We start from the raw sequence: 26676 nt of genomic DNA on the forward strand, positions 1-26676 counted from the left end.
AAATGTGATTTTCTGGATTTTTGTTATAGATTCCGTCTCTCACAGTTGAAGTGTACCTATGATAACAATTACAGACCTCTACATGCTTTGTAAGTAGGAAAACCTGCAAAATCGGCAGTGTATCAAATACTTGTTCTCCCCACTGTATATACAGCTGGGGGAAAAAGTATTTAGTCAGCCACCAATTGTGCAAGTTCTCCCACTTAAAAAGATGAGAGAGGCCTGTAATTTTCATCATAGGTACACGTCAACTATGACAGACAAAATGAGAATTATTTTTCCAGAAAATCACATTGTAGGATTTTTTATGATTTTATTTGCAAATTATGGTGGAAAATAAGTATTTGGTCAACATCAAAAGTTTCTCAATACTTTGTTATATACCCTTTGTTGGCAATGACACAGGTCAAACGTTTTCTGTAAGTCTTCACAAGGTTTTCACACACTGTTGCTGGTATTTTGGCCCATTCCTCCATGCAGAACTCCTCTAGAGCAGTGATGTTTTGGGGCTGTCGCTGGGCAACACGGACTTTCAACTCCCTCCAAAGATTTTCTATGGGGTTGAGATCTGGAGACTGGCTAGGCCACTCCAGGACCTTGAAATGCTTCTTACGAAGCCACTCCTTCGTTGCCCGGGTGGTGTGTTTGGGATCATTGTCATGCTGAAAGACCCAGCCACGTTTCATCTTTAATGCCCTTGCTGATGGAAGGAGGTTTTCACTCAAAATCACACGATACATGGCCCCATTCATTCTTTCCTTTACACAGATCAGTCGTCCTGGTCCCTTTGCAGAAAAACAGCCCCAAAGCATGATGTTTCCACCCCCATGCTTCACAGTAGGTATGGTGTTCTTTGGATGCAACTCAGCATTCTTTGTCCTCCAAACACGACGAGTTGAGTTTTTACCAAAAAGTTCTATTTTGGTTTCATCTGACCATATGACATTCTCCAAATCCTCTTCTGGATCATCCAAATGCACTCTAGCAAACTTCAGACGGGCCTGGACATGTACTGGCTTAAGCAGGGGGACACGTCTGGCACTGCAGGATTTGACTCCCCTGGCGGCGTAGTGTGTTACTGATGGTAGGCTTTGTTACTTTGGTCCCAGCTCTCTGCAGGTCATTCACTAGGTCCCCCCGTGTGGTTCTGGGATTTTTGCTCACCGTTCTTGTGATCATTTTGACCCCACGGGATGAGATCTTGCGTGGAGCCCCGGATCGAGGGAGATTATCAGTGGTCTTGTATGTATTCCATTTCCTAATAATTGCTCCCACAGTTGATTTCTTCAAACCAAGCTGCTTACCTATTGCAGATTCACTCTTCCCAGCCTGGTGCAGGTCTACAATTTTGTTTCTGGTGTCCTTTGACAGCTCTTTGGTCTTGGCCATAGTGGAGTTTGGAGTGTGACTGTTTGAGGTTGTGGACAGGTGTCTTTTATACTGATAACAAGTTCAAAAAGGTGCCATTAATACAGGTAATGAGTGGAGGACAGAGGAGCCTCTTAAAGAAGAAGTTACAGGTCTGTGAGAGCCAGAAATCTTGCTTGTTTGTAGGTGACCAAATACTTATTTTCCACCATAATTTGCAAATAAATTCATTAAAAATGTGATTTTCTGGAAAAAAAATCTCAATTTGTCTGTCATAGTTGACGTGTACCTAAGATGAAAATTACAGGCCTCTCTCATCTTTTTAAGTGGGAGAACTTGCACAATTGGTGGCTGACTAAATACTTTTTTCCCCACTGTATATATACAGTTGAAGTCGGAAGTTTACATACACCGTAGCCAAATACATTTAAACTCAGTTTTTCACAATTCCTGACATTTAATCCTAGTACAAATTCCCTGTTTTAGGTCAGTTAGGATCACCACTTTTTATTTTAACAATGTGAAATGTCAGAATAATAGTAGAGGAATTATTTATTTCAGCTTTTATTTCTTTCATCACATTCCCAGTGGGTCAGAAGTTTACATACACTCAATTAGTATTTGGTAGCATTGCTTTTAAATTGTTTAACTTGGGTCAAACGTTTCAGGTAGCCTTCCACAAGCTTCCCACAATAAGTTGGGTGAATTTTGGCCCATTCCTCCTGACAGAGCTGGTGTAACTGAGTCAGGTTTGTAGGCCTCCTTGCTCGCACACGCTTTTTCAGTTCTGCCCACAAATATTCTATAGGATTGAGGTCAGGGCTTTGTGATGGCCACTCCAATACCTTGACTTTGTTGTCCTTAATCCATTTTGCCACAACTTTGGAAGTATGCTTGGGGTCAATGTTCATTTGGAAGACCCATTTGCGACCAAGCTTTAACTTCCTGACTGATGTCTTGAGATGTTGCTTCAATATATCCACATAATTTTCCTTCCTCATGATGCCATCTATTTTGTGAAGTGCACCAGTCCCTCCTGCAGCAAAGCACCCCCACAGCATGATGCTGCCACCCCTGTGCTTCACGGTTGGGATGGTGTTCTTCGGCTTGCAAGCGTCCCCCTTTTTCCTCCAAACATAACGATGGTCATTATGGCCAAACAGTTATATTTTTGTTTCATCAGACCAGAGGACATTTCCCCATGTGCAGTTGCAAACCATAGTCTGGCTTTTTTATGGCGGTTTTGGAGCAGTGGCTTCTTCCTTGCTGAGCGGCCTTTCAGGTTATGTCGATATAGGGCTTGTTTTACTGTGGATATAGATACTTTTGTACCTGTTTCCTCCAGCATCTTCACAAGGTCCTTTGCTGTTGTTCTGGGATTGATTTGCAATTTTCGCACCTAAGTACATTCATCTCTAGGAGTCCCATGGTATTTATAGTTGCGTACTATTGTTTGTACAGATGAACGTGGTACCTTCAGGCATTTGGAAATTGCTCCCAAGGATGAACCAGACTTGTGGAGGTCTACCATTTTTTTCTGAGGTCTTGGCTGATTTCTTTTGATTTTCCCATGATGTTAAGCAAAGAGGCACTGAGTTTGAAGGTAGGCCTTGAAATACATCTACAGGTACACCTCCGACTCAAATGATGTCAATTAGCCTATCAGAAGCTTCTGAAGACATGACATCATTTCCTGAAATGTTCCAAGCTGTTTAAAGGCACAGTCAACTTAGTGTATGTAAACTTCTGACCCACTGAAATTGTGAAACACTGAATTATAAGTGAAATAATCTGTCTGTAAACAATTGTTTGAAAAATTACTTGTAGATGTCCTAACCGACTTGCCAAAGCTATAGTTTGTTAACAAGACATTTGTGGAGTGGTTTAAAAATGAATTTTAATGACTCCAACCTAAGTGTATGTAAACTTCCAACTTCAACTGTATTAAAATATATACACTACATGACCAAAAGTATTTGGACACCTGCTTGTCGAACATCTTATTCCAAAATCACGGGCATTATTATGGAGTTGGTCCCCCCTTTTCTGCTATAACAGCCTCCACTCTTCTGGCATTGCACATGGTGATCTTAGGCCTGTGTGCGGCTGCTCAGCCATGGAAACACATTTCATGAAGCTCCCGACAAACAGTTATTGTGCTGACGTTGCTTCCAGAGACAGTTTGGAACTCTGTAGTGAGTGTTGCAACCGAGGACGGAAGATTTTTACGCGCTACGCACTTCAGCACTCGGCGGTCCCGTTCTGTGAGCTTGTGTGGCCAACCACTTCACGGCTGAGCCGTTGTTGCTCCTACACGTTTCCACTTCACAATAACAGCACTTACAGTTGAACGGGGCAGCTCTAGCAGGGCAGAAATTTGATGAACTGACTTGTTGAAAAGGTGGCATCCTATGACGGTGACACGTTGAAAGTCACTGAGCTCTTCAGTAAGGCCAGCGTATATATATATATATCCTACAGTAACTCTCACTCTTCATGTCCCTCCATCTGTCAGATCCTGATCTGGAACCTGGAGGTGGGAGCCCCAGTGAAGATGATCGACTGTCACTCAGATGTGGTGCTCTGCATGTCCTTCAACACTGACGGCAGCCTGCTGGCCACCAGCTGCAAGGACAAACACCTGCGTGTGATCGAGCCTCGCTCGGGCAAGGTCCTGCAGGTGGGTCACTCCCCCTTGTAGACAGAGAGACACCAGCTAGATTAAAGACCATGTTTCACTTAAAACCCCCCAAACAATAATTAATAGTGGTATATGTATCAATCTGATATGTCACCTTTTTATTCAATGCAACATTGTAAATTGGAGATATAATAGATGATATACTGCTGGGCTGCACACGCACGATAAAAACATGAAATAGAATATTGACCAAGCTTTACAAAGATTCAGGTGAAGACTGTTGGAACGCTGAGCCACAATGATTATCTGTCTCTACCACTGCGAGCGGCGATCAGCGATACCCACCTACAGTATCTTGCTAAATTACATAACATTAGCTACATATTACATGACATACATTATGGCAGAAAACAGCGAACAAATACCAGGACCGCAGTCTTATAATTTTGAGTCTTGACGGAGACCGAGAGACCAGAGGAGAATTTGTGCCGTGTTGGTCAGACATCATGGTAAGTAAGCTGAACTAAAGTAGCTCGCTACCATTATATACAATTATTATGATCTAGTAGGCTATGCTAAATACAGTGCATTCGGAAAGTATTCAGACCCCTTGACTTTTTCCACATTTTGTTACGTTACAGCCTTATTCTAAAATTGATTAAATACATTTTATTCCTCATCAATCTACACACAATACCCCACAATGACAAAGCGAAAACAGGTTTTTTGAAATGTTTACATAAGTATTCTGACCCTTTGCTATGAGACTCGAAATAGAGCTCAGGTGTATCCTGAGTCCACCTGTGGTAAATTGAATTGATTGGACATTATTTGGAAAGGCACACACCTGTCTATATAAGGTGTCACAGCAAAAACCAAGCCATGAGGTCGAAGGAATTGTCCGTAGAGCTCCGAGACAGGAATGTGTCGAGACACAGATCTGGGGAAGGGTACCAAAACATTTCTGCAGCATTGAAGGTCCCCAAGAACACAGTGGCCTCCATCATTCCTAAATGGAAGAAGATTGGAACCACCAAGACTCTTCCTAGAGCTGGGGGCCTGCCAAACTGAGCAATCGGGGGAGAAGGGCCTTGGTCAGGGAGGTGACCAAGAACCCGATAGTCACTTTGACAGAGCTCCAGAGTTCCTCTGTGGAGATGGCAGAACCTTCCAGAAGGACAACCATCTCTGCAGCACCACCAATCAGGCCTTTATGGTAGAGTGGCCAGACGGAAGCCACTCCTCAGTAAAAGGCACATGACAGTCCACTTGGAGTTTGCCAAAAGGCACCTAAAGGACTCTCAGACCATGAGAAACAAGATTATCTGGTCTGATGAAACCAAGATTGAACACTTTGGCCTGAATGCCAAGCGTCACATCTGGAGGAAACCTGGCACCATCCCTACGGTGAAACGTGGTGGTGGCAGCATCATGCTGTTGGGATGTTTTTCAGCGGGAGGGACTGGGAAACTAGTCAGGATCGAGGGAAAGATGAACGGAGCAAAGTACAGACAGAGATCCTTGATGAAAACCTGCTCCAGAGTGCTCAGGACCTCATACTGGGGTGAAGGTTCACCTTCCAACAGGACAACGACCGTAAGCACACAGGAGTTGTTTCGACACAAGTCTCTGAATGTCCTTGAGTCGCCCAGCCAGAGCCCGGACTTGAACCCGATTGTTCATCTCTGGAGAGACCTGAAAATAGCTGTGCAGCGACGCTCCCAATCCAACCTGACAGAGCCTGAGAGGATCTGCAGAGGAGAATGGGAGAAACACCCCAAATACAGGTGTGCCAAGCTTGTAGCGTCATACCAAAGACGACTCGAGGCTGTAATTGCTGACAAAGGTGCTTCAAGAAAGACCTGAGTAAAGGGTCTGAATACTTATGTAAATATGATATTTCATTTTTTTTATTTTATAAATTTGCAAACATTTCTGAAAACCTGTTTTTGCTTTGTCATTATGGGGTATTGTGTGTAGATTGATGAGGGGAAAAATGATTTAATCCATTTTAGAATTATGCTCTAACGTAACAAAATGTGGAAAAAGTCAAGGGGTCTGAATACTTTCCGAATGCACTGTATCTGACAGCCAAATGCTGGATTGTGACTAGTTAGCTAATGCAAGCTAAGTCAGAAAAAGGGGGAAGCAATTGTGAATGTTAGCTAGCTATCTAACTATCGTAACTAGTTACAGTACTAGCTCACGTTAGCTAACTAGCTAGCTAACTCTTACATTTAGTCAAGATTGCCATTTGACCTTGTTCTCGGCATCCCCGTTGTTGAAAGCTGTAAATTAGTCTTCAACAAAACCTAGCATATACATAATTAGCTAGCCATCTAGCAAGCTATCGTTACAGTCCAGAAAAGGAACATTTCATGGTGACAGGTGGTGGTGAGATGAGTGTAGCCAGAACTAAACCTGCACTAGACGGTTTGGCTAGTAATGCTGCAAAAACACATTAGCATATTGTCATTAAATATCAACGATAGTCTTTGTGGTCAAAAGTTAGTTTGTTGTTAGATTTTTCATGTGCATATGTTGACACTGCTATCTAATGACCACAGCAATAGAGAGCATCTGCTGCAGGAAGATTGCAGTGGAACTGGCTTTTTGGTCCAGATTAGAATTGAAGGGACTTAGGGGATGTAAACGGATCTCTAAGGTACAGACCTTTATATAAGCAGTTGTGAAGACATGTTTACTAGGCTACCTGTGTTTCTAACGTACAATCATAAATCGAACCCTAGACCCTACGCCCTACGCCCTATTTACTTGTGGAGATCTGAGAGGATTTGACAAGTGTAAGCAACATAGAAAACTTCCACCTCGCCTATCAGTGGGCAATTGGAGCTATTACCATGTTGCTTAAACCTGTCGAAAACCTCTCAGATCTCCACTGAGTCCCTTAAATTCTGTATCTGTAAAGCACTTATTTACATTTATTTGGGTTTATTATTTTTTTGGGTGTGGGTGTGTTTCTCCAGGCTGTCTGCGGAGCGTAAGCTGAGCTCGGAGAGGGAGACTGTGGGCCTGGGTTGTGCCTCTCCTTCCACTCTCCATACACGCCTAACTGATCTTCATCGCCTGTACACACGCGCGCGCACACACACACACACACAGGGAGCGAAACATGCATTTAGGTGCTGGTAACAAGTAACACATACAAACAGAAAACTTCATGTAGTTGTCTGCTGTGCTAAAGAATACAAGAACATCAATCAGATCCAATCAGTGGCGGCTCCTGAAAAAATTCTCAGGGGGGGCAATTTTTCTGATGATTTAGGTGACCTACACACATTTAAAAAAAGATATGTCCAGCAACAACATGAAGACAGGGGCAGCATATAAGTCAATACCAGAAGCATTTATTGACTGATCTCAAAAGTGTTGGCTTACCAGGGTTGGTGGAGCCCTCAGTTTCATCTTTGCCTCGCAAAGCTAACTCAAACACTCCGCAAAACTTCACACACTGGATTAGCCGGCTGAGGATGTGGCGGTTCTTGCTAATGTCGTAGTAAATATATTTGTTATAGTGAATATGGAATATGATATGTTGAGTAAAATGTTGTGCTAAGATCTATTTAGGTCAGGAGCTGGTTATAAGTTCTGTTCCTATCCAATAACAATGGACAAAAGGGTCCTATCTTGTCAGCCTTGTCAGCAGGTGGCCAAGGACAACACCCACGCCATAGGCCTCTCAGTTCTTCCAACTCACGAGTTCTTGCTCTGAGGACACACACACACACACACACACACACACACACACACACATCATCACTGTTAAACACACACACACACACACACAAAAATCCCCTCTCTTAGGCTGAACATTTGAAGACAGAGAACCCGACTCAGAGCCAATGCAACAGTGACAGTAGCCTGGAGGGGGCCTCGCCCAACTCATCAGGACCAATCAGAAGATCAGAACTACTAGATTCAACCTACTTCATTTATTGCATAAAATGTCTGCACACAATGTTTCGGGGCTCTCTTCAGATAATAATAATAATAATAATAATATGCCATTTAGCAGACGCTTTTATCCAAAGCGACTTACAGTCATGCGTGCATACATTTTTGTGTATGGGTGGTCCCGGGGATCGAACCCACTACCTTGGCGTTACAAGCGCCATGCTCTACCAGCTGAGCTACAGAAAGTGGATACTCATGGATGCGCATCGCAATTGTAAAATGTCAACACAATTGGAGACACCACGTCATTTTTGGAGACATGTTATTGACAGTAAACTATTGTAGATGCGACTGCTAACTAAATAAAACATTTTAGCTGGCTAGCTAATCATCTTAGCTAAATGTGGGGCAAACAATTCAGTTATTTACCGTTAATTTGAGGGATTGGGGTGAAAGAAATCGAGTTACATAGTGATACTTTACGATATACTGTATTGACAATATCGCAATATTTTAGCGCTAGTTGGCTGTACCTGCACCAAAACACCATTATTGTTCCTTCATAGCTTGTTCTCAATCTTTTCACATTGGGAGCCAATTTGTTTTCAGCACTTTTATTTCCATGACTGATCAAAACTCGTTCTCATGGCTTTCTGATCCCTCTGCAACAGACATATGGTGCGCAATAAAATCACAGTATCGAATCGCAATACGTATAGAATCATGAGACTCGCAATGCTGATGCATATATCTTATCGTGAGGTTCCTGGCAATTCCCAGCCCAAGTTCATTTGCCACAACAAATCTCTTCGCTAGCAAACGCGATGTCTTCTCCAAAACGGCAATGTGTCTCCAGCAATGTTTACTTTTTTGACGTTCTATGGCATCTCCACTTTCCAAGCATATATGACCACATGTAATATTTTGGTAAGTGATGCAAATAGTGAACTATGTAGGGCCAGGATGTAAAATATATGTAGCTGCAGCAATTTCTCTTATCTGATATGGTAAGTAATGGGGCTTAATTTATAGCTCCCTAAGAGTTTGACGAACGGGTCCGTGCACGCGATTCCAGATATCTTTACCTCTGAATAAACTGCCTTTATTATACCATATCCACCCTGTCCAAAGTCTCTACTTGGTCTCAGTTCTCCGGTAAACTTGTGATTATCAACACTAACCTCATCGTTGTGGCGGCGGACAGCTAGCCTGTATCCCTCATCAAGTTGAGTGGCAATGTTATTTTTCCGTTCGTACCAATTTTTGGAAAATCCTCGTGTGTAGGACTTTCCGCCTTTAGTAGAAACCTGTTGAATTATTAAATTTGGTCTGGGAGGTCCTAATTGTTTCGTTGCCAATTTATCTTCATTTGTTCGCCGACAAAAAGGAACTTCTTTCAAAGACACAATCCGCTCTTTTCTCAGTTACGTTCATGGTTACGTTACGTTACGTATGACGAAAGCGCGTAAGTGCAAGCCCTCAGACACCCATAGAGATTGTATTGAAGGCTCTGAAATTTGAAAAAAATAGATTTTACATTAGAGGCTATGAGAGACTTCTGGGCGATTTTCAACCTGACTGAAATCGCCCCAAAAGGGGGGGGAGCCATTTGAAGCACGACTTTAGCCTGATTCGACATTTAGTGGCAGTGTGGCACTGTGGCAGATCAGACGTATAGATTACAACACTGATAACTACTGTTGCCGTGATATAATTGATTAGAAAAAAAATCCCTTCCTTTTCCCGTTTGGCAGTGCGTCGCCCATATCGCCCTATTGAACAGGCCGCCCCTGGATCCAATGGTATCCAGTCCGGGAAGATGGGTGCTGCAAGTTGACTATATTACCACTAGGGTCCTGTGTTGAAGCGTGACTGCCGCGCAAGGTATTGGCAATCAGCCTCCTCCTTGTTGACCTGCTGGTATGATCTGCACAGGGGCTCTGGTGCGGAGGTGGTCAAACCGGCGATGCTGTTGTTTAGAGCAGTCGGGGAGTTGGTGTAGCTTTCCCTTAGAGACTCCAGCAGGGCTGATGCATATGCTAGAAAATAGAATGTAAATCTTGGTTGAATCAAGTGAGGACAAGTGAGGAGGCCATTACAGAAGGATATCAGAGAAGATGCTCTCCTTACTTCCCTGTTTTGAGTAAAAAGACACTGATCTGGCATGAATTCAAACTGCTTACCATATGAAGGTTTCTACATGACAGGACGGACAGCCAACCTCCTCTGCGAAACCTTGGGTAGCGCACTGCATAACAAAACTCAGCCTTACTGGTTGTAGCCACCTCTCTGTTACCATTGGCGTTGTAGTGGAGGGCTGCCAGAAGGAGCCACAGAAAATAGATGCAATGTGGAATGTAGATTAGTAGTGCCCCTTTTAGTTCATATCAACATTTTTCCAGACTTTCCAGCTTGACCGCTGCTGTGGATTCTGCCGTGGATTCTGCAGTCAATTATTTTAATACACACCACACACAACCGAAAAGGTTGATTTCAATGAAGCAGCAGTGAAGTTCAGTCTCCTGACCTGCACAAACCTCACCCAGGCTCGAAAATGTGGGCTATTCCTGCTAGGAAAAACATGTATCCAGTGGGTATGGCTGGTGTTCAAGCAACCGGCACAAACACATTAATTAACCATGTGAGGAGATTGAATTGAATGAACTTGAAGCGCTGTAGTACGATCGGTAACTAGCCAGAGTCGTCTGTGCGGTCGAATACCTGAACGAACATCATAGCCAAAATCACAGGCTACGTCACACACTTGAGGGGGCATTTCTTACTAGCGCAGGTGCTTCACAATTTTTTTTCTCTAGCAGCCAAAAACTAAATATATATACACTACCGGTGGGGGGGGGGATAGACAGAATATATCCCTATTTGGTAAAAGACCAAGTCCATATTATGGCAAGAACAGCTCAAATAAGCAAAGAGAAACAACAGTCCATCATTACTTTAAGACATGAAGGTCAGTCAATAAGGAAAATGTCAATAACTTTGAAAGTTTCTACTAGTGCAGTTGCAAAAACCATCAAGCACTATGATGGAACTAGCTCTCATGAGGACCGCCACAGGAATGGAAGACCCAGAGTTACCTCTGCTGCAGAGGATATGTTCATTAGAGTTACCAGCCTCAAAAATTGCAGCCCAAATAAATGCTTCACAGAGTTCAAGTAACAGACACATCTCAACCAACTGTTCAGAGGAGACTGTGTGAATCAGGCCTTCATGGTCGAATTGCTGCAAAGAAACCACTACTAAAGGACACCAATAAGAAAAAGAGACTTGCTTGGGCCAAAAAAGACGAGCAATGGACATTAGACCGGTGGAAATTTGGCTTTTGGTCTGGAGTCCAAATTGGAGATTTTTGGTTCCAACCACCGTGTTTTTGTGAGACGCTGTATGGGTGAACGGATGATCTCCGTATGTGTATTTCCCACCGTAATGCATGGAGGAGGAGGTGTTATTGTGTGGGGGTGCTTTGCTGGTGACACTGTCTGTGATTTATTTCGAATTTCGAATCAAGACACACTTAACCAGCATGGCTACCACAGCATTCTGCAGTGATACACCATCCCATCTGGTTTGGGCTTAGTGGGACTATCATTTGTTTTTCAACAGGACAATGACCCAACACACCTCCAGGCTTTGTAAGGGCTATTTGACCAAGAAGGAGAGTGATGGAGTGCTGCATCATATGACCTGGCCTCCACAATCCCCCGACCTCAACCAAATTGAGATGGTTTGGGAAGCTGTCATCAAGGCAAAGGGTGGCTATTTGAAGTATCTCAAATATAAAATATATTTTGATTTGTTTAACACTTTTTTGGTTACTACATGATTCCATATGTGTTACTGCATAATTTTGATGTCTTCACTATTATTCTACAATGTAGAAAATAGTAAAAATAAAGAAAAGCCTGGAATGAGTAGGTGTGTCCAAACTTTTGACTGGTACTGTATGTATATATATGTTGTTGTTTTTTTGTATTTTTTTGTATTGTCATCTACAAGGGGTGTATATTCTATTTTTATTAGCACATTTAACTTGCAACATGGCCTTGAAAGCCAGAGTGACTTGTTCACACATCTGGGTTGTCACATCGAGGTTTTGCTCGCCTGAGGTAGAGTATCTTATGATAAGCTGTAGACCACACTATTTACCAAGAGAGTTTTCATCTATATTTTTCATAGCTGTCTATTTACCACCACAAACCAATGCTGGCATTAAGATTTCACCGAATGAGCTGTATAAGGCCATAAGTGAACTGGAAAACGCTCATCCAGAGGCAGCGCTCCTAGTGGCCGGGGACTTTAATGCAGGGAAACTTAAATCCGTTCTACCTCATTTCTACCAGCATGTTAAATGTGCAACCAGAGGAAAAAAAAACTCTAGACCACCTTTACTCCACACACAGAGACGCATACAACGCTCTCCCTCGCCCTCCATTTGGCAAATCTGACCATAACTCTATCCTCCTGATTCCTTCTTATAAGCAAAAACTAAAGCAGGAAGCACCAGTGACTCGGTTAATAAAAAAGTGGTCAGATGACGCAGATGCTATGCTACAGGACTGTTTTGCTAGGAACATGTTCCGGGATTCTTCAGATAGCATTGAGTACACCACATCAGTCACTGGCTTCATCAATAAGTGCATCGATGACGTCGTCCCCACAGTGACCGTACATACATACCCCAACCAGAAGCCATGGATTACAGGCAACATCCGCACTGAGCTAAAGGGTAGAGCTTCCGCTTTCAAGGAGCGGGACTCTAACCCGGACGCTTATAAGAAATCCCGCTATGCCCTCCGACAAACCATCAAACAGGCTAAGAGTCAATACAGGACTAAAATTGAATCGTACTACACCGGCTCTGACGCTCGTCGGATGTGGCAGGGCTTGAAAACTATTACAGACTACAAAGGGAAGCACAGCCGCGAGCTGCCCAGTGACACAAAACTTCCAGACGAGCTAAACCACTTCTATGCTCGCTTCGAGGCAAGCAACACTGAAGCATGCATGAGAGCACCAGCTGTTCCGGATGACTATGTGATCACGCTCTCCGTAGCCAATGTGAGTAAGACTTTTAAGCAGGTCAACATTCACAAGGCCGCAGGGCCAGACGGATAACCAGGACGTGTACTCCGAGCATGTGCTGACCAACTGGCAAGTCACTTCACTGACATTTTCAACATGTCCCTGACTGAGTCTGTAATACCAACATGTTTCAAGCAGACCACCATAGTCCCCGTGCCCAAGGACACTAAGATAACCTGCCTAAATGACTACCGACCCGTAGCACTGACGTCTGTAGCCATGAAGTGCTTTGAAAGGCTGGTCATGGCTCACATCAACACCATTATCCCAGAAACCCTAGACCCACTCTAATTTGCATACCGCCCCAATAGATCCACAAATGATGCAATCTCTATTGCACTCCACACTGCCCTTTCCCACCTGGACAAGAGGAACACCTACATGAGAATGCTATTCATTGACTACAGCTCAGCATTCAACACCATAGTGCCCTCTAAGCTCATCACTAAGCTAAGGATCCTGGGACTAAACACCTCCCTCTGCAACTGGATCCTGGACTTCCTGACGGGCCACCCCCAGGTGGTAAGGGTAGGTAACAACACATCTGCCACACTGATCCTCAACACGGGGGCCCCTCAGGGGTGCGTGCTCAGTCCTCTCCTGTACTCCCTGTTCACCCATGACTGCATGGCCAGGCACGACTCCAACACCATCATTAAGTTTGCCGACGACACAACAGTGGTAGGCCTGATCACCGACAACGATGAGACAGCCTATAGGGAGGAGGTCAGAGACTTGGCCGTGTGGTGCCAGGATAACAACCTCTCCCTCAACGTGACCAAGACAAAGGAGATGATTGTGGACTACAGGAAAAAAAGAGGACTGAGCACGCCCCCATTCTCATCGACGGGGCTGTAATGGAACAGGTTGAGAGCTTCAAGTTCCTTGGTGTCCACATCACCAACGAACTATCATGGTCCAAACACACCAAGACAGTCGTGAAGAGGGCACGACAAAGCCTATTCCCCTTCAGGAGACTGAAAAATATTTGGCATGGGTCCTCAGATCCTCAAAAAAGTATACAGCTGCACCATCGAGAGTATCATGACTGGTTGCATCACCGCCTGGTATGGCAACTGCTCGGCCTCCGACCACAAGGCACTACAGAGGGTAGTGCGTACGGCCCAGTTCATCACTGGGGCCAAGCTTCCTGCCATCCAGGACCTCTATACCAGGCGGTGTCAGAGGAAGGCCCTCAATTGTCAAAGACTCCAGCCACCCTAATCATAGACTGTTCTCTCTGTTACCGCATGGCAAGCGGTACCGGAGTGCCAATTCTAGGTCCAAAAGACTTCTCAACAGCTTCTACCCCCAAGCCATAAGACTCCTGAACAGCTAATCATGGCTACCCGAACATTTTGCTTTTTTTCTCAACACTTTTTTGTTTTAGTTTTATTTTGATTTTTTATAAAAAAATAAATGCACTGTTGGATAAGGGCTCTAAGTAAGCATTTCACTGTAATGTCTGCACCTGTTGTTGTCATGGATTCAGCCGAGGCTGCCCCTCCTCCTTGCTCGGGCAGGCTTCGGCGTTCGTCGTCACCGGAGTACTAGCTGCTACCGATCGATGTTTCTGTGTTCGACTTGTTCTGTCTTGATTGTGTACACCTGTTTCCCATTTTGTTGTATTGTCTTCCCTATTTAACCCTCTGTCTTACACTGTGTGTTGTGTGTGATTGTATTCGTGATCGGCAGTCGTTAGTGTGCAGGTTATTTCCTCCCTGTGTGGAGATTGTGTATTCTCAGTTTACTTTAAAGTAAAGTACATTTTCGGATCAGCTCTGTGTCCTGCATTTGACTTCGCCCACCGCATTTCCCTGATGCCTTTTGACAGAATCACACACCAACGACATGGAGTCAGCAGGAGCAGCAGTGCCAGCCGGATCAATGGAAGAACGCGTACAACAACAAGCGGCCATGATCCAGGCTCTCGGCACCGCCATGGAACGTGTAGTGAACACAATGGAGCGATGGGAGAGAGGAGGTCTTCCTATACCTCCTCCGATTACACCACCACCATCATCGATACCCATCGCTTCACCTCCAGGGTCCAGTGGGATTCGGCTCTCGCTCCCGAGGGCTTATGACGGCACAGCTGCCGGGTGTCAGGGTTTTCTGCTCCAGGTAGAACTCTACCTGGCAACCATCCACCCGGCCCCCTCGGGATACGAGAGCGTGTCCGCCCTCATCTACTGTCTGTCCGGTAAAGCACTGGAGTGGGCCAACGCCGAGTGGGGGGGAATAGACGCCGCTACTGTCAGCTATGCGGAGTTCACCCGCCGCTTTAGGGCGGTATTCGATCATCCACCAGAGGGAAAAGCGGCGGGTGAGCGTCTATTCCACCTCAGACAGGGGAAGAGGAGTGCGCAGGAATTCGCACTGGACTTTCGGACTCTGGCTGCCAACGCGGGATGGAATGAGAGGGCCCTCATCGACCACTACCGATGTAGCTTTGAGGGAGGACGTGCGTCGGGAATTGGCCTGCAGGGACACCAACCTAAGCCTGGACCAACTGGTGGACATGTCGATTCGACTGGATACCCTATTGGATACCCGCGGACGTCCAGATCCGGGGCCGTCCATTCCATCCCCCAGCACTTCCGAGCCTACCCCTATGGAGCTCGGAGGTGCTGCTATGAAGGAGACCAGGAGAGGGGCCATCCCCTGCACCAACTGTGGCCGCAGAGGACACACTGCTGGTCGGTGCTGGGGAGGGCCTCCTAGGAGTCAAGGCAGTAGGCAGTGCACTGATGAGCCATTCCAGGTGAGTAGGCACCCAACTCACCCAGAGCTCCCTGTTGCGCATATGTGTATGAAGGTTGTGTTTCCCGAGTTTTCTCCTCAGTCCCAGCATAAGGCACTAGTAGATTCAGGCGCAGCTGGGAACTTTATCGATCGTCAGTTTACCCATACGTTAGGGATTCCTATTGTGCCAGTCGATGTGCCCTTCCCTATCCATGCCCTAGATAGATCACGCTCTCCGTAGCCGATGTGAGTAAGACTTTTAAGCAGGTCAACATTCACAAGGCCGCAGGGCCAGACGGATTACCAGGACGTGTACTCCGAGCATGTGCTGACCAACTGGCAAGTGTCTTCACTGACATTTTCAACATGTCCCTGACTGAGTCTGTAATACCAACATGTTTCAAGCAGACCACCATAGTCCCCGTGCCCAAGGACTCTAAGATAACCTGCCTAAATGACTACCGACCCGTAGCACTGACGTCTGTAGCCATGAAGTGCTTTGAAAGGCTGGTCATGGCTCACATCAACAGCATTATCCCAGAAACCCTAGACCCACTCCAATTTGCATACCGCCCCAACAGATCCACAGATGATGCAATCTCTATCGCACTCCACACTGCCCTTTCCCACCTGGACAAGAGGAACACCTACATGAGAATGCTATTCATTGACTACAGCTCAGCATTCAACACCATAGTGCCATCTAAGCTCATCACTAAGCTAAGGATCCTGGGACTAAACACCTCCCTCTGCAACTGGATCCTGGACTTCCTGACGGGCCGCCCCCAGGTGGTAAGGGTAGGTAACAACACATCTGCCACACTGATCCTCAACACGGGGGCCCCTCAGGGGTGCGTGCTCAGTCCCCTCCTGTACTCTCTGTTCACCCATGACTGCATGGCCAGGCACGACTCCAACACCATCATTAAGTTTGCCGACGACACAACAGTGGTAGGCCTGATCACCGACAACGATGAGACAGCCTATAGGGGAGGAGGTCAGAGATCTGGCCGTGTGGTGCCAGGACAACAACCTCTCCCTCAACGTGACCAAGACAAAGGAGATGATTGTGGACTACAGGAAAAAAAAATAGGACTGAGCACGCCCCCATTCTCATCGACGGGGCTGTAGTGGAACAGGTTGAGAGCTTCAAGTTCCTTGGTGTCCACATCACCAACGAACTATCATGGTCCAAACACACCAAGACAGTCGTGAAGAGGGCACGACAAAGCCTATTCCCCCTCAGGAGACTAAAAAGATTTGGCATGGGTCCTCAGATCCTCAAAAAAATTCTACAGCTGCACCATCGAGAGCATCCTGACTGGTTGCATCACCGCCTGGTATGGCAACTGCTTGGCCTCCGACCGCAAGGCACTACAGAGGGTAGTGCGTACGGCCCAGTACATCACTGGGGCAAAGCTTCCTGCCATTCAGGACCTCTATACCAGGCGGTGTCAGAGGAAGGCCCTCAAAATTGTCAAAGACTCCAGCCACCCTAGTCATAGACTGTTCTCTCTGCTACCGCACGGCAAGCGGTACCGGAGTGCCAAATCTAGGTCCAAAAGACTTCTCAACAGCTTCTACCCCCAAGACATAAGACTCCTGAACAGCTAATCATGGCTACCCGGACTATTTGCACTGCCCCCCCACCCCATCATTTTTACGCTGCTGCTACTCTGTTAAGTATTTATGCATAGTCACTTTAACTCTATCCACATATACATATTACCTCAACTACCTCAACTAGCCGGTGCCCCCGCACATTGACTCTGCAACGGTACCCCCCTGTATATATAGCCTCCCTACTGTCACTTTATTTTACTTCTGCTCTTTTTTTTCTCAACACTTTTTTTTGTTGTTGTTTTATTCTTACTTTTTTTGTTTAAAATAAATGCACTGTTGGTTAAGGGCTGTAAGTAAGCATTTCACTGTAATGTCTGCACCTGTTGTATTCGGCGCATGTGACCAATAAAATTTGATTTGATTTTATTTGATAGCCGCCCTTTAGGGTCAAGGTTGATTAGGGAAGTCACAGCGCCTCTCAAGATGAAAGGGGCATGAGGAGATAATTAGGTTGTATCTGATTGATTCTCCTGCGTTTCCCGTGGTGTTGGGGCTTCCCTGGTTAGCTTCTCATGACCCCACTATTTCATGGCAACAGAGGGCTCTCAAGGGATGGTCTGATCAGTGCTTGGGGAGGTGTGTAGGTGTTTCCGTAGGGGCAACGACGGTGGAAAGTCCGAACCAAGTTCCCACCATGCACATTCCGCCTGAATATGCCGATTTGGCTCTCGCCTTCTGTAAAAAGAAGGCGACTCAATTACCACCCCATCGACAGGGGGATTGTGCGATAAACCTCCAGGTAGGCGCTGCGCTTCCTCGGAGTCACGTGTATCCTCTGTCTCAGGAGGAGATGGCGGCTATGGAGACATATGTCACCGAATCTCTGAGACAGGGATACATACGGCCGTCCACTTCCCCTGCGTCATCGAGTTTCTTTTTTGTGAAGAAGAAGGATGGTGGTTTACGCCCGTGCATTGACTACCGTGGTCTAAATCAGATCACAATAAAATACAGCTATCCACTACCTCTGATTGCTAGTATGACGGAGTCATTGCACCGGGCGCGCTTCTTCACAAAATTGCGTATTCGGGAGGGAGATGAGTGGAAGACATCATTTAGTACCACCTCAGGGCACTACGAGTATCTCGTCATGCCATACGGTCTGATGAATGCTCCTTCAGTCTTCCAATCGTTTGTGGATGAGATTTTCCGGGACCTGCATGGACAGGGTGTAGTGGTGTATATCGATGACATTCTAATATACTCCGCTACACGAGCCGAGCATGTGTCCCTGGTTCGTCGGGTGCTTGGTAGACTGTTGGAGCATGACCTGTATGTGAAGGCGGAGAAATGTCTGTTCTTCCAAGAGTCCATCTCCTTCCTGGGACACCGCTTGTCTGCGTCAGGTGTGGAGATGGAGATTGACCGCGTTTCGGCCATGCGTAATTGGCAGACTCCAACCACGGTGAAGGAGGTGCAGCGGTTCTTGGGTTTTGCCAATTACTACCGGAGGTTTATCCGGGGCTCTTGGCAGGTAGCGGCTCCCATTACCTCCTTGCTAAAGGGAGGGCCGGTGCGTCTGCAGTGGTCGGCTGAGGCGGACAGGGCTTTTAGGCATCTGAAGGACCTGTTTACTTCGGCTCGGTGCTGGCTCATCCCGATCCTTCCTTGGCATTCCAAGTTGAGGTGGATGCGTCCGAGGCTGGGATCGGCGCTGTACTGTCTCAGCGCTCGGGTACGCCACCAAAACTCCGCCCCTGTGCTTTCTTTTCAAGAAGCTCAGTCCGGCGGAGCGCAATAATGATGTGGGGGACAGGGAGCTGTTAGCTGTGGTTCAAGCCCTGAAGGTGTGGAGGCATTGGCTTGAGGGGGCTAAACACCCTTTTCTCATTTTGACTGACCATCGTAACCTGGAGTACATCCGGGCGGCGAGGAGGTTGAACCCTCGTCAGGCAAGATGGGCTATGTTTTTCACTCGATTTGTGTTTACGCTCACTTACAGACCAGGTTCCCAGAACGCTAAGGCAGACGCCCTGTCCTGACTATATGACACAGAGGAGAGGTCCATTGAGCCCACTCCGATACTCACGGCGTCGTGTCTGGTGGCACCGGTGGTGTGGGAGGTTGATGCGGACATCGAGCGGGCGTTACGTACCGAGCCTACTCCCCCCCAGTGTCCGGAGGGTCGGCTGTACGTGCCGCTCGAGGTTCGTGATCGATTGATCTATTGGGCTCACACGTCACCCTCCTCTGGTCATCCTGGTATCGGTCGGACAGTGCACTGTCTTAGTGGGAAGTACTGGTGGCCCACTTTAGCCAAGGACGTGAGGGTTTATGTTTCCTCCTGCTCGGTGTGTGCCCAGTGTAAGGCACCTAGACACCTGCCCAGAGGGAAATTACAACCCCTACCCGTTCCACAATGGCCGTGGTCTCATCTATCGGTGGACTTTGTCACGGACCTTCCCCCCTCACAGGGGAACACTACGATCTTGGTCGTTGTGGATCGGTTTTCGAAGGCCTGCCGTCTCATTCCTATGCCAGGTCTCCCTACAGCCCTACAAACTGCTGACGCCCTGTTTACACACGTCTTCCGGCACTACGGGGTACCTGAGGATATAGTGTCAGATCGGGGTCCCCAGTTCACCTCTAGAGTCTGGAGGGCGTTCATGGAACGTCTAGGGGTCTCGATTAGCCTTACCTCAGGTTTTCACCCCGAGAGTAATGGGCAGGTGGAGAGAGTGAACCAGGATGTGGGTAGGTTTCTGAGGTCCTATTGCCAGGACCAGCAGGGGGAGTGGTCGGGATATATCCCCTGGGCAGAGATAGCCCAAAACTCACTTCGCCACTCCTCAACTAACCTTACGCCTTTTCAGTTTGTGTTAGGTTATCAGCCGGTCCTGGCACCTTGGCTCCTGCGGTGGACGAGTGGCTTCGGCGCTCGGAAGAGACCTGGAACACTGCTCATGTACACCTGCAGCGGGCTATCAGGCGACAAAAGGTGAGCGCCGATCGCCACCGCAGTGAGGCTCCGGTGTATGCACCGGGAGATCGGGTCTGGCTCTCGACCCGAAACCTGCCCCTTCGCCTGCCCTGCCGGAAGCTGGGTCGGCGGTTTGTGGGGCCATTTCAAGTCCTGAAGAGATTGAACGAGGTTTGTTATAGGTTACAACTTCCTATGAATTACCGTATTAACCCCTCGTTCCATGTGTCTCTCCTCAGGCCGGTAGTAGCTGGTCCACTCCAGGAGTCTGAGGTACAAGAGGTTCCTCCGCCCCCACTGGACATCGAGGGGGCTCCGGCGTACTCAGTCCATTCCATCTTGGATTCGAGGCGTCGGGTGGGGGGCCTGCAGTATCTCGTGGAGTGGGAGGGGTCCGGAGGAACGGTGCTGGGTCCCTAGGAGGGACATCCTAGATCCCTCCATGTTGAGGGATTTCCACCAGAGTCATCCGATTCGCCCTGCTCCGCGTCCTCCTGGCCGTCCCCGAGGCCGGGGTCGGCGCACGGTCAAGGGGGGGGGTACTGTCACGGATTCAGCCGAGGCTGCCCCTCCTCCTTGCTCGGGCAGGCTTCGGCGTTCGTCGTCACCGGAGCTGCTACCGATCTATGTTTCTGTGTTCGACTTGTTCTGTCTTGATTGTGTACACCTGTTTCCCATTATGTTGTATTGTCTTCCCTATTTAACCCTCTGTCTTACACTGTGTGTTGTGTGTGATTGTATTTGTGATCGGCAGTCGTTAGTGTGCGGGTTATTTCCTCCCTGTGTGGAGATTGTGTATTCTCAGTTTACTTTAAAGTAAAGTACGTTTTCGGATCAGCTCTATGTCCTGCGTTTGACTTCGCCCACCGCATTTCACTGACGCCTTTTGACAGTTGTATTCGGCGCATGTGGCCAATAACATTTGATTTGATTTGATATACAGCACCATTTGTGTGGTACCTAGACACGAATACACACACACACTACATACCTCACACACACACACACACACACACACACACAAATGCTTTGGCAGTATGATTACTTCTGTAGGCGTAGCTACTGTATTGTGTAATGCTGTGTTGTAACACAACCAGTTTGAATAATTTTCCAGAGCTATCGCCATGTATGTGAACAGGAAGCTGACTGTAAGAGCCACAGGGTGAACAGAGTGGTCTTTCTGGGCAACATGAAGCGCCTGGTGACCACCGGAGTCTCACGATGGAACACTAGACAAGTGGCACTGTGGGATCAGGTGAGCTCATTGGTGATGTATCGGTGTCTATGTTAAAGTGCGATGGTGTGTTTGAGAGAGAGAGAGAGAGAGAGAGAGAGAGAGCGAGAGAGAGAGAGAGAGAGAGAGAGAGTATGTGTGTATAGCAGTGTCTCACTATGTTCTCTCTCCAGGAGGACCTGTCCATGCCTATCATAGAGGAGGAGATTGATGGACTGTCTGGGCTGCTCTTCCCTTTCTATGATGCTGACACACACATGCTCTACCTGGCAGGCAAGGTAAGACATGTCATACCAAGGCCACTTGACCTTAGCTTTCAACTATCACATGAGGTGATGTGTATGAATTTCTTTTTTAAGTTTTAATGTTAATTTCTCTCTTGAATTGAAATGGGATTTCATTTCACTTCTTGAATTGACTGACTTGAAATGGAACCCCTGTGTGGGATGTGCGCTTCCTCATTTGCTTATAATTGTGAAAATGCATTTTGTGTGGTGTGTGTGACTATACTGCACGTGCGTGTGCACGTGTGCGTGTGTGAGTTTATTTGTGTATGCCTGCACATGTGTGAAAGAGAGTGTGTTACCATGGGAACCTCAACATTACCGATGCCTGCTGTGTGATCTCAGGTATCTGTATCTGGTTCACAGGGAGACGGTAACATCAGATACTATGAGGTCGGCACGGAGAAGCCCTACCTGCAGTACCTAATGGAGTTCAGGTCCCCGACTCCACAGAAAGGCCTCGGTAAGTCAGTCACATCAATCGATGAATACTGAGTAGTCTCACAAATCGCAATGCCATCCTTCCAGGTCTCGTTCATCAGTGAGGTTAATCAATGAGTGAAAATCATACTTTTCTAACTCTTTGAACGACATTTCAGATACATGACAGGGTACAAGGTTGAGTTTTTTTCTATTAGTGCTGAATCATAAAACTTGAGATCTGTGCTCAGAACTCTGTTATCGCAAAATTCCAATTGACATCAATGCATTATTTTAGAGGAAGTGTTCTCGAATTCAGCCTTCAGTGAACCCACAGCACAATCAGGAATCGTAACAAGAGGGACATTCGCAACACTCAGAACATTGCAGATAGACCAGACTCGCCTCTCATCTCCAACTGATATAGAGAATTGTGACTGTTCCAGACATTCCATTTCTATCCATGCTCAGTCTGAACATTGCACCTGACAGTAGAAGCCTCTAAATTGGCATGGTATGTAAGGTGTCCATTTTAACCTCAAGACTCACCTCAACCCCCTTTTCCTCTCTTTGTCCACCCTCACAGGAGTGATGCCAAAACATGGGCTGGACGTGGCGGCCTGCGAGGTGTTCCGCTTCTACAAGCTGGTGACCCTGAGGGGCCTCATCGAGCCCATCTCCATGATAGTCCCACGAAGGGTGAGTGGAGTGCAGTGTTGGGGAAGCTACCCTGAAAATATAGTTTACCAAGCTACCAATTACTTCACATTGGAAGAACTGAAGCTACGCTAAAGCTAGCCTTAAGAAAAATATAGTTTACTTAACTGAAGGTTACTTTTAAATAGTAGTTCACTACATCCAAACTACTTAGTGATAAATTATCATATTTCAATCTGAAATGCCATAGACTACAAATTGCAGATCACTCTGGAATCATGTATAATTTAGCCTACTAAAAATGAAAACTATATTTCAAGTGATAATTAGGCTGGTCTGATGCAACAACAAAAAAGGAAATTCTTGCCTACTTTTTCTTTTCTAGCAGTTAGCTACACCACTACATGGCAAAAAAGTAATTAACTACTGAACCTGTGTTTGTGAGTGTGTGAGTGTGTGAGTGTGTGAGAGAGAGAGAGAGAGAGAGAGAGAGAGAGAGAGAGAGAGAGAGAGAGAGAGAGAGAGAGAGAGAGAGAGGAGAGAGAGAGAGAGAGAGAGAGAGAGAGAGAGAGAGAGAGAGAGAGAGAGAGAGAGAGAGAGAGAGAGAGAGAGAGAGAGAGAGAGAGAGAGAGAGAGAGAGAGAGAGAGAGAGAGAGAGAGAGGCGCTTCATTGGTCAAGGAGGCCTCTAGCCATTGGGACCTGGGTTCAAATCCTAAGAGTCCACAAAGTAATATTACAGACACTGTGTTAGGGCACTCAGCACTGAATGCGTCAGCATAGTAAATCCAGTGATATCAAATGTTGCCCTTCCTGGACAAAGGGAGATGTCTGAGCAGCTGAGATACTTTATGATATTGGCCACTAATGCTACATTAGTGTGGAATATTACCCAGGACAGGAGCTAGCTGAAGCATAATACTCTCACCATATGGGTTGTGCTTTGCTCGTCTCCCTTATCATACTGCCTGGGGCCTTTCTAGACTAGCACAAGGCAATGCAGCAGCATTCATTTTCAGCTTTGAGTGCTATAGGAATGATTCATATTTTCTTGTGGTTTTGCAGTCCGAGACATACCAGGAGGACATCTACCCTATGACAGCAGGCACAGAACCAGCCCTCACTGCAGATGAGTGGCTGAGTGGGATCGACAGAGGTGAGTAGGCCTACACTGCAAAATGGCATACACATGTAGCTAATGTTTTTATGAATACTGATACAAACATACAATTATGCAATACCGGTGAGCATCATGCAAGTGTGTGTGTGTGCGCAGAGCCAGTGTTGATGTCCCTAAAGGCTGGCTACAAGAGGCCCTGCCAGATGGCCTTCAAGGCCCCTGTGAAGGAGAGGAAGACCATGGTGGTGAATGGCCTCGACCTGCTGGATAGTATTCCACCCAAGACAGAGAACGAGGTGAAAAAACTTGATGTGTTGTTGTGCATATGACAGTGGTATGTCCCTACTCACAAGCACTGTCTCATGCATCTGCACTATGCCTTTACCCTGACCTTCACTGTGTGTGTGTGTGTGTGTGTGTGTGTGTGTGTGTGTGTGTGTGTGTGCGTGTGTGTGTGTATCATTCCTCTCTCCCAGCTCATGCGGATGTTCTTCAGGCAGCAAGATGAGCTAAAGAGGTTGAGAGAGGAGCTGGTGCAGAAAGACGTTAGACTCCAACAGCTGGAGCTGGAGCTCAACAACCTGCGGAACAACGCCAACAAACTGTGACCTTTGACCTGGCTGACCCCTGATCTCCCCACTCTGACCTCCTGCACACTCAGGGAGAGAGACCATTGGTGTCCGACTCCCTTCTTCCCGAAGTGTGCACCCGGATGGAAACTCCCTCTGACTAGTCCATGCGGGTCCAGTCAGTGTGCTAGTGCTCACTTCGGGGAGAAGGGTACGGAATTGGAAGGCAACCTCTGTCACACTGTGTCCCTCACCCTGAGAGCGGGTCACCAAGCCCTGAACACTGCCAAAAAGATACCCAGCGCCGCCCTACCTGGCTGCACCTCTTCATCCATTCTCCACGTTCCAAAGACTTTCTTTCACCCCCTTCAGCAACAGAACCTTAGTATGTCCCCATTCAGCCAAAGCACCAAGACCTACTGTGGTAGATAGCTCTGCTTAGAATTTACTCAAGTTGACAGAATCAGTTATGTGGGGAGTGAAGCCATTGTTTTCCTTTAACTTCAAGCAAGCTCTGTCCTCAAGACATGAAATGTCATGTCTTGCGACTTGAAGGCCCTTGAATATGAGGACTTGTGAGGACTGTAGTTGCATAGCAGGGGTACTGCAGGTGTATCGCTGGGTTGAGTATGTGTAGTCTGTAGTCTCTGCAGTGGTCCTATCTGAGGATGGGGAAAGAAATGAGGCAATAGAGTGGTAACCAAGCCTATTCAAACAGATGGCTCATCTAGTACTATTCAACCCATACATTATTAATCCTACTATTTATGACGAATCTGCAAAAGATCCTCTTCATATTTTCACTTTATTAAATTAATATTATGAATAAAAAAATACATGAGCGCCATGTTAGATGAAAGGCAAAAACAAACTTGAAAGCCATATTGGGTGACAACTCTTTGCTGACTTGGTAGCAGGTTGACCACAACATGAACAGGACTGAGGCATTCCCAAGGTTGAAGGGACCACTGAGGGCACCTCGACCACTGAGGGACCATGTCCTCACATATGTCTGTATGAAGTCTGTAGAGATGCTAGTGGCTCATGTTAGCCACCCGTCGCTACTGTATGACCATTCTGTTGTCATGTGTGACTACAGATCAGAGGTAACTAGCTCCAAGTGCAAACACTTATTATTTCACTGTATAATACAGTATGCCTGTAACCGCAACGATACTGGTATATTTATATTGTTTTACATGAAGATAGAATGATAGGAGAGAGTATTTATTGCAAGTTTAAAAAAGAATGTGATGCATGGAGAGAAAAGTGACAGGGGGCTAGTTGGTAAGTGTATTAGGGATATGGCCATAGGTAGCAGTGGTACCACCCAAGGTAAATGTATGACTGCTAGAGAATGTTATTTCTTAATGACTGTAACATAATATCATAATATGTCTTCCTGAAGTTGCCCCTCTCCCTAAATAAATTCATTGACACCATACAAATAGTGTACAGGAAGTGACATTGGTGGTTGAATCTGTGTGCAGCTCAGTGCTATGCATCAGCAAAGTTCTGATAAGCACAAATGCTGTAGAGTAACAAAAATGATATAAACAGTCTGTTCTAGAGAAGCACTGTAATTAAATATTCTGCAGTATCCACATCTGCTTATTTTCTTGCAGCACAAAGGTGCACCATTAAAACAAGGTCAAAGGAACCACACCGCTAAATGAAGTCTCCACTAGGTGGAGCCCTTTCCCCAACTGCAGTACTCTTCATGCTACATTTTTGTGTGTATTATCCCTTCTCTCTAATTCAATGACCAGTAGTTTAAAAAAGGGGTGGTGATTTATAAATACCCAATAGCAGCTGTTCCACCTCATCCACTTGGCTCAAAGGTTGTTGTCTGTACTTCTGAAGTGGTTACTATGACAGCATCAACTGTATTCCTGACAGGGACATTATTATAGATAGCATTGAACAAGCAGTTATTTACACTATATACACACAATTATGTGGACACCCCTTTTAAATTAGTGTATTCGGCTATTTCAGCCACACCTGTTGCTGACAGGTGTATAAAATCGAGCACACAGCCATGCAATCTCCATAGACAAACAGCGGCAGTATTTGTATTTG

At 46.4% G+C, this 26676-nt stretch overlaps 1 protein-coding gene across 3 annotated transcripts in view; it reads left to right on the plus strand.

Moving 5' to 3' along the window:
• LOC121532102 (coronin-2B) overlaps positions 1 to 26182 on the plus strand; it is a 62916-nt gene extending 36734 nt beyond the window's left edge. For 2 of the 3 annotated variants that reach the window (XM_041837803.2, XM_041837802.2), the window contains exons 5-12: positions 3884 to 4048; positions 21427 to 21567; positions 21720 to 21824; positions 22197 to 22293; positions 22837 to 22949; positions 23971 to 24061; positions 24182 to 24321; positions 24502 to 26182. In XM_041837803.2, coding sequence (XP_041693737.2) covers positions 3884 to 4048; positions 21427 to 21567; positions 21720 to 21824; positions 22197 to 22293; positions 22837 to 22949; positions 23971 to 24061; positions 24182 to 24321; positions 24502 to 24633 — 984 coding nt within the window. In that variant the 3' untranslated portion in view covers positions 24634 to 26182. The remainder of the gene's footprint in view (positions 1 to 3883; positions 4049 to 21426; positions 21568 to 21719; positions 21825 to 22196; positions 22294 to 22836; positions 22950 to 23970; positions 24062 to 24181; positions 24322 to 24501) is intronic. The other variant, XM_041837804.2, reaches the window with a different exon arrangement.
• Positions 26183 to 26676: the final 494 nt, after the last annotated feature.

This window comes from Coregonus clupeaformis, chromosome 19 (assembly GCF_020615455.1).
Source record: "Coregonus clupeaformis isolate EN_2021a chromosome 19, ASM2061545v1, whole genome shotgun sequence".
Lineage (NCBI taxonomy): Eukaryota > Metazoa > Chordata > Actinopteri > Salmoniformes > Salmonidae > Coregonus > Coregonus clupeaformis.